A 7835-nucleotide genomic window follows, 5' to 3' on the forward strand; every position below is an offset into this window, starting at 1 on the left:
TGGTTCTTTTGCAACATTAAAGTTACTGCAATATTAAATTAAAAATAACAGTATACCTTTTCGACATGGACTCCCATTTTCATTAAAATGTGTCAGAAAATAATCATCGTCCTTTGATCTGGGATAGAAAGTTTCCCCTTGGGATTACAAATCTGCATCAAACACTAAGCACAGACTTGTGTACCACTTACAAGTCCTATAGGAATAACAACACATAATTTTCTTTTATATTCTGGAGGCAATGTGAGGCATAGCTCTAGTAATCTTACATCAGATATTTTAAACAACCAAATGAATGTTACGCTGTTACCATTGAATAAGGTAATGTTGCTAACTGTGCTATGGAATTAACGATGTGGTATTTTTTACTAAGCCAGGTTTTTGCAAATCACATAACTTAGTGTTACACTGTTAAATGGAAATAGGGTAATACAACTACATGAACAATGTAGTATTGTGGCTACATCCAGTTTTGGAGAGAAAGACAATCTGTTTTACACTGTCCCCTAGAAATAAAGTAATGTTACTACACAAATTTGGCGATTGACAATGTAGTATTGTTACTACATCAGATTTTGGAGATCACAAACTGTGCCTTACAATGTCACATGGAATAGAGTAATATTACTATATGGGTTTGATGGAGAGCTATGTAGTATTGTTACTACATCAGGCTTTGGGGATAACAAAATCAGTGTTGGGAAATTTTTTACTACATGGGTTTGGTGGAGGGATATGTAGTATTGTTAGTACATCAGGTTTTAGAGATCACAAAATCAGTGCCTAGAAATAGGGTTTTGTTACTACGTGGGTTTGGTGGAGAGATATGCAGTATTGATACTTCATCAGGTTATAGAGATCACAAAATCAGTGGTGGGGGAAAAGGGTATTGTTAATACATATGTTTGGAAATTAACCATGAAGTATTGTTACTAGTATGTTTACTAGTACAACATGATTCTCTTTACAACTTATTGTGCTTCTTCTTATTAAACTTGATATTGTGTCTACAAATTTTTAAATTCCTTTAGAAAAGACAAGCAAGCAATTCCTTTTTTATTCTGACAGCCATTTAATGTACTAAGCACTTCAAAGTAGTGGGCAAAACCGACTCAATTTGATGCATAAATCATTTTCTTGATTTTTTATGTATTCTCTTTACCATGGGGCGGGAGTGTTACGGTTGACAGTGAGAATCGAGGATGATTAGCCAACCGTATACATGCTTTATCTTTGTATGTGTGTGATTTGGATTTTTAACGTAGCTTTAACAATTTTCTGTCATATCACTACGATGTCTGCAGTGTGACAGTTTATAGTGATGTCTAGCACTGGGGCATCATGCCGCAAACATGTAGCATCATGTCCCACCCAGTCAAATTATCCTGACACCAGGCCGACCAGTCATAACACTAACCTATTCATGATGAGCGCCAAGCGAGGCAGCTGTGAGCACCATTTTTGTAAGTATTTGGAATTACTCGGCTGGGGATTGAACCCACGACCTCCCGCATCCGAGGCGGATGCTCTAACCACTAGGCCACCGGAGCGGTAGCTTTTTCTTTGCCTTATGTTCAAAGTTTCAGTCTTTAGTGGTCAGTAATAGAGGTAACACAGTTGCATGTCTAAATGAGGCTCCCTATGGGGTATACACAAGATTCAATTAAAACATAATGCATGATGATTTATCTAGATTTCATTACGTAAAACTGTAAGCCTATTACAACTATTTACCTTTTAAAATATTATATCCGTTACCCTTACATAAACATTCAGTACTACATATCATCAGAGCACCAATAGCTTCATAATTATACTACTACCACTCGGGTCTAAATGTTATATTGTTCCTAGTTATGCGACCATTTCAATCAGCATCATTCACCCTCGTAAAGATGAAATCAGCATTAAATTTACAGTTCAGGTTAAAGTTCACATTGTTGTGTTGACGTATACTCTCACTTTTGTCTACCTTTTGCCTTTTCTAAGCATTAGTGTCACTTTCAATGCAAACCCATTTCCTGAAAAATTAAAAACCGATTTTGTTGACTCGTTTTTCTAAATCAAAGGATTTTTCTGAACTCTTTTAACAAGTGTCGGCTGACAGTGTCATGTTCTGATCTAAATCACACATATACTGAAGTAGCAGTTATTATTTTTATTATGGAACATCAGTCCAACTCAAACTCAGAGAAAACTGTGATTGCTTTCATGATTTATATGTGTCATTATCAATTTAAACAACACAGAAACAACAAAGAGTAATGTTGATTCACCAAGCAATTGCAAGTGCTTATATACACAGCATAACACTGGTTTCTTTGAAGTCTTCACATCAGAGAAAAATTAAGTGTTGATTAATCACACTGGTTCCATTCCTGTTTACCTATTTCTAACCATTAGATATTCCAGAGTTACCTTAGGTGACCAGATATATACAGTGAAAAGGTGTGTCCAGGACTCGACAAAGTTTTAGGATAAAGTGTCCCCAGCCTATTTATTAGAGTCCATGGCATAAGCTTGGGAGTCCCTCACTTTCACAAGAAGAGAAAGGAAAATGAAAGAGTACATTGTATTATTTATAATATCACACTATAAAGAAAATATATTTTCATACACAGAATTTTATGTTCCATTATACATGTAAATATTTTTAAACATTTACCCCTAAAACAAAACTAAAAAGAACCCAAAATACCAATAATTAGTTTCAATCCCAGGAATCATCATGTACAATGCTGAGTAGTTTTCTCTGCAGGCAAAAACATCTCAATTTGCACGAAATAATCTACCTCATATTACACTGTACTAAACTTAAATTACCATCAATAAACTAACAAAAAAGAAGGAATAAGAACACATATCATGCTTTCCTTTTTGTTCTCCATTTTATGTGACAATTGTTTTATATACTGGATGTTTCAGAATTTATTCAAAATTTTGCTGATAATCGGACCTATGTCACATAATGCAATCAGGAAGACTATAATCTCTTTCAAGTTAGCCATTTTTAAAACTGGACAACCTGAATTCAATAAATATCTGGCATGTACTGAATTCTTAGTAATTTTTGAGTTCTTGTGAATCATTGAGATTATTCTTGCCAGACACATACATGTATGAACATGGTTATTATAATGGTAATATGTACACTACTTCTGATGAAATGATTTAACAAGGAAGCCAGATATCACATGCATAATTTATATTAATGTATTTGTATTTAACCATGTCAAATATATTAAACAGCTCAGTCAATAAATTTTCCACAGTTTTTGGATGGGGAGTCATTGAACTTCCTGGGGTTTCATGAAGCCCCTATGTTTCAGCCATTGGTAATGTTGATGCTGAGGATGGTATTGGTATACTTGCACTGAGGGACCAAATCTTCAGGACCAACAGGTCTGCATGGAATAGGGAGGCTCTTAAGGATCCTTTGGCCCAATGGGAAGGACATTCAAAGCATGATGGGAAGGGCATTCAAAGCATGATGGGAAGGGCATTCAAAAAGCATGATGGGAAGGGCATTCAAAGCATGATGGGAAGGGCATTCAAAGCATGATGGGAAGGGCATTCGAAAAGCATGATGGCTTCTTGACCATTTAGCTGTGGAGCTTGAATACGTTGTGATCATCAACTGGATGCCAAAAGATACAATACTCCATTTTGAATCAGTATTTATTCAATATCATTAAATGAGTGAAATCAATCATTCAATATTGCTATAAGAGTGAAATCAGTCATTCAGTATCACTATAGGAGTGAAATCAATCATTCAGTATCACCATACGAGTGAAATCAATCATTCAATATTGCCATCAGAGTGAAATCAATCATTCAATATTGCCATCAGAGTGAAATCAATCATTCAATATTGCCATCAGAGTGAAATCAATCATTCATTGCCATCGGAGTGAAATCAATTATTCAGTATTGCAATCGGATTGAAATCAATCATTCAGTATCATCATAGGAGTGAAATCAATCATTCAGTAACACCATAGGAGTGCAATCAATCATTCAGTATCCACATAGGAGTGAAATCAATTATTCAGTTTTGCCATCAGAGTGAAATAAATCATTCAATATTGCCATCGGAATGAAAGCATTCATTTAATATTGCCATCTGAGTGAAATCTGTCATTCAATATTGCCATTGGAATGAAATCAATCATTCAGTATCCCTACAGGAGTGAAATCAATCATTCAATTTTGCCATTGGAGTAAAATCAATCATTCAATATTGCCATCAGAATGAAATCAATCATTCAGTATTGCCATCAGAGTGAAATCAATCATTCAATTTTGCCACTGGATCGAATTCTTTCATTCGATATTGCCAATGGAGTGAAAGCATTCATTTAATATTGCCATCAGAGTGAAATCAGTCATTCAATAACATCACAGGAGTGCAGTCAATCATTCAGTATCAACATAGGAGTAAAATCAATTTACTATCAACATTTACATAGAAGTGAAAATCGATAATACATACATCCTACTTATGGATGATACATACATTATTTATATTTTTGTACAACTTCTTGGATCCCCCTTGATGACAAAAATCATACACTGGTCATATTTGTGCACAATTATCATCCATGGTGATAATTCAATATACCAATCATATTTATTTCTAGGGTGCTCATTTTGAAAATTGTTTGATTACTTCCTTAAATTAATGTTCTGATTAATTTCAGTTAGGAACAATATCATTTCCTTATATCATTCTGCTAGATCCATTGCTGGACTACACACATCAATACAGTGTCAAATTCATTCATCATTCAATTACATTATAAATCTACATCACATTCAAAAAATTGCTTTCAGTGTCAAAACAAGCAGAGCCTGGTTCCATCCTATAACTCACATCTCATCTGCGTCAAATAGAACGTTTTTTTTTTCTTTTGTTGGCATTACTGTCATTTTATCATATGTCAGCTTCTCAAGAAATAAGAACATATTCACCTGCCTCCTCTTCATGAGTCAACATAGTATTTTCCACTATTTTAAAAAGTCTGCACACTACTGTTAATGGAGTGCCCTATAGAAATCACACATAAATGTACCAGTACCTAAATAATAGTTATTATTATTATTATTATATATCAATGCTTGAATGATATAGACCAAAATCAAACTGAGAAAGCTTTGATTACCTTCATGATTATATTTCCCATCATCGCTAATTTAAATTCAACACTGTTACACCAAAGTAGGACACTGTTTCTTTATTTGCCAATCAAGCACAGGTACTCATATACACAATCAATAGAATTTGGTTTCTTTGAAGTACATTGCATGTCAGAGTAGCCTTTGGAGGGGCAGTCATTTTTGCAAGATAGCTGCAGTGATATGGATTAAATTGAATTAGTCATGATGGCTTCTTACCCTTTTACTGGCCTCTCCTTTAGATAAAATGCAGATTGACCATGGCAGACCAAAATCTGAAAAGGGTGAACATCCTTGGGGAAAATGAAATATGTCATGGGGATGCATTTCATGGAGAAATTGTGCATCATTTGAGAATTTACTAGTATATGTGACACTGAAACACTGGTCTTCATGAGCCTTGTGTCCTCTGCAAATTTCACGTTATTTACATGGAGGCTCCCAGTGAGTGCTCTGCAATATGCATCCTCATATGTACATTTAAATTTCCCCTTTGACTAAACATTTTATGACAAATTTCACACATGAATGGTTTTTCTCCCGTATGAGTCCTCATGTGCACCTTCAGACTTGAGTTAGTATTGAACATCCCACCACAAACAGTGCATTTGAATGGGCGCTCTCCAGTATGTAGTATCATGTGCTCATTTAAGGTTCCCCTCCGTCTAAACATTTTATTACAAATTTCACACATGAATGGTTTTTCTCCTGTATGTGTTCTCATGTGCACCTTCAGACTCGAGTTACTACTGAACATTCCATCACAAAGAGTGCATTTTAATGGCTTCTTTGCCATATGTATTCTCATGTGTACCTCAATTTCTCCACGACTAAACCGTTTATGACAAAAATTACACTTTAATGTTTTCTCTGCATTATGTGTCATGATGTGACTCTTCAAATATACTCTAGAACTAAATAAATTATCACACACTTCACATTTAAACACTTGTTTCTCTCCAGTATGTGACTTCATGTGCTCCTTTAAGCAGTAACTAGTTCTAAACATTTCATCACAAACTTCACATCGGAATGGTTTCTCTCCAGTATGAAGCCTAATGTGCACATTTAAAGTTCCCTTCTGTCTAAATGTTTTATGACAAATTTCACATTTGAATGGTTTTTCTCCCGTATGAGTCCTCATGTGCACATTCAGACTCTGCTTATCGCTGAACATTCCATTACAACTAATACATTTAAATGGTTGCTCTCCAGTATGTACCATTTCATGGCTCTTCAAGTACGTGCTGGAGCTGAAAATTTTATCACAAACTTCACATTTGAACGGTTTATCTCCAGTATGTAACCTCATGTGATTCTTCAAACTTCCACAATGACTAAAGTTTTTACTGCAAACTCCACATTGGAATGGTTTTTCTCCAGTATGAATCCTCATATGCTCCTTAAAATTGCTGCTGTGACTAAACGGTTTAGCACAAACTTCACATTTGAATGGTTTCTCTACAGTATGTGTCCTCATGTGCTGAGTCAAATAATCACACAAACTAAAGCATTTATTGCAAACTTCACATTTGAATGGTTTCTCTCCAGTATGTAACTTCCTGTGCCTCTTCAAACATCCACTTTTACTAAACCCTGCATTACAAACTTCACATTTGAATGGCTTCTCTCCAGTTTGACTAAATACTTTATCACACACTTCACCTTTGAATGGTTTCTCCATCGCAAACAACCTCTTCAAATACCGACGATGATAAGACCTGAATCACAAAATTCAAACGCGAGTGCACGCGTGTTTTTGTTTTCTTCACTAACTATGAACTTGTTGCGCACTTTTAATTACCCGACTCAACCTGCTTAATTCTGGATCATTTTGGCGCAAGCCCAGCCCCACCCCCTGCCGATTTAAAAAGAAACCGAAAAAAAAAGCTATTTTTTTTAAAGATGTACAAAACTTAGTCTAAGTTTCTCCACCGCGTAGCTTCTGGTTTCTTGTGATCTTTTAGTTTTGATTCAAATATGATTTAACTACGTTACTTCTCTCTGTATATGAAGAGCCCCTCTCTCTACCCGTCCGTGTTGACTTGCTGTACTTAAAATTTGACGCAGTTGAACTGATTACATGCAACAGAAAGATGTGTTACTTTAGTATTAAAGCTGGAATCTATAAATCTTACAATACATCTATAGCGTCCCGAAAAAATTGTATCCTTTTGTGTCATGATAAAAAGTTGAAGTTTAGTTTCACCGTTTCTAAACATTGCACAGAGAAAAATGTTACAGTACAGTTAATCCGTTGTTTTCACGTGGCGTCACAAATGTGTGTACTTCCATATCCGCCATTTTGAGTCCCTAGCCCCGCAAATAATAATAATAATAATAATAATAATGACTTTGTATAGCGCCTTATCTATATAAGCTCTAAGCGCTTTACAACATTAGACAACACCTATAAGATAAAAAAAAAAACTTATATAATGATATGATTACAAACACAAACACCATGAAATTAGAAAACATAAAAAACATGCTGAGAATATTTAAGGTAGGAAACATTATTAGGTCTTTAAGTTTGTTCTTGCAGTCGAAATAAGTGAGTTTTCAGAGCACTCTTGAATGGGATCACTGTGCCTTTGTGTCTAAGTTCAGTGGGCAATTCATTCCACGTTGCTGGGCCCTGGTATGCAAAAGAACGC

General features: G+C 35.1%; 1 protein-coding gene across 1 annotated transcript; it reads right to left on the reverse strand.

Annotated features, from left to right (window-relative positions):
* Positions 1–5222: 5222 nt before the first annotated feature.
* Positions 5223–7474, reverse strand: LOC149770823 (uncharacterized). Its single transcript, XM_089949080.1, has one exon. It carries the CDS (start codon positions 6860–6862, stop codon positions 5606–5608), a length of 1257 nt encoding a protein of 418 aa, XP_089805206.1. The 5' UTR covers positions 6863–7474; the 3' UTR covers positions 5223–5605.
* Between the last annotated feature and the right edge of the window lie 361 nt (positions 7475–7835).

This window comes from Sinohyriopsis cumingii, unplaced genomic scaffold, assembly GCF_028554795.1.
Source record: "Sinohyriopsis cumingii isolate HCF-2022 unplaced genomic scaffold, ASM2855479v2 utg002277l, whole genome shotgun sequence".
In the NCBI taxonomy this organism is placed as follows: domain Eukaryota; kingdom Metazoa; phylum Mollusca; class Bivalvia; order Unionida; family Unionidae; genus Sinohyriopsis; species Sinohyriopsis cumingii.

Coding starts and splice junctions, on each gene's coding strand:
- LOC149770823 (XM_089949080.1), bottom strand. CDS start 6,862: ATGGAGAAACCATTCAAAGGTGAAGTGTGTGATAAAGTATTTAGTCAA.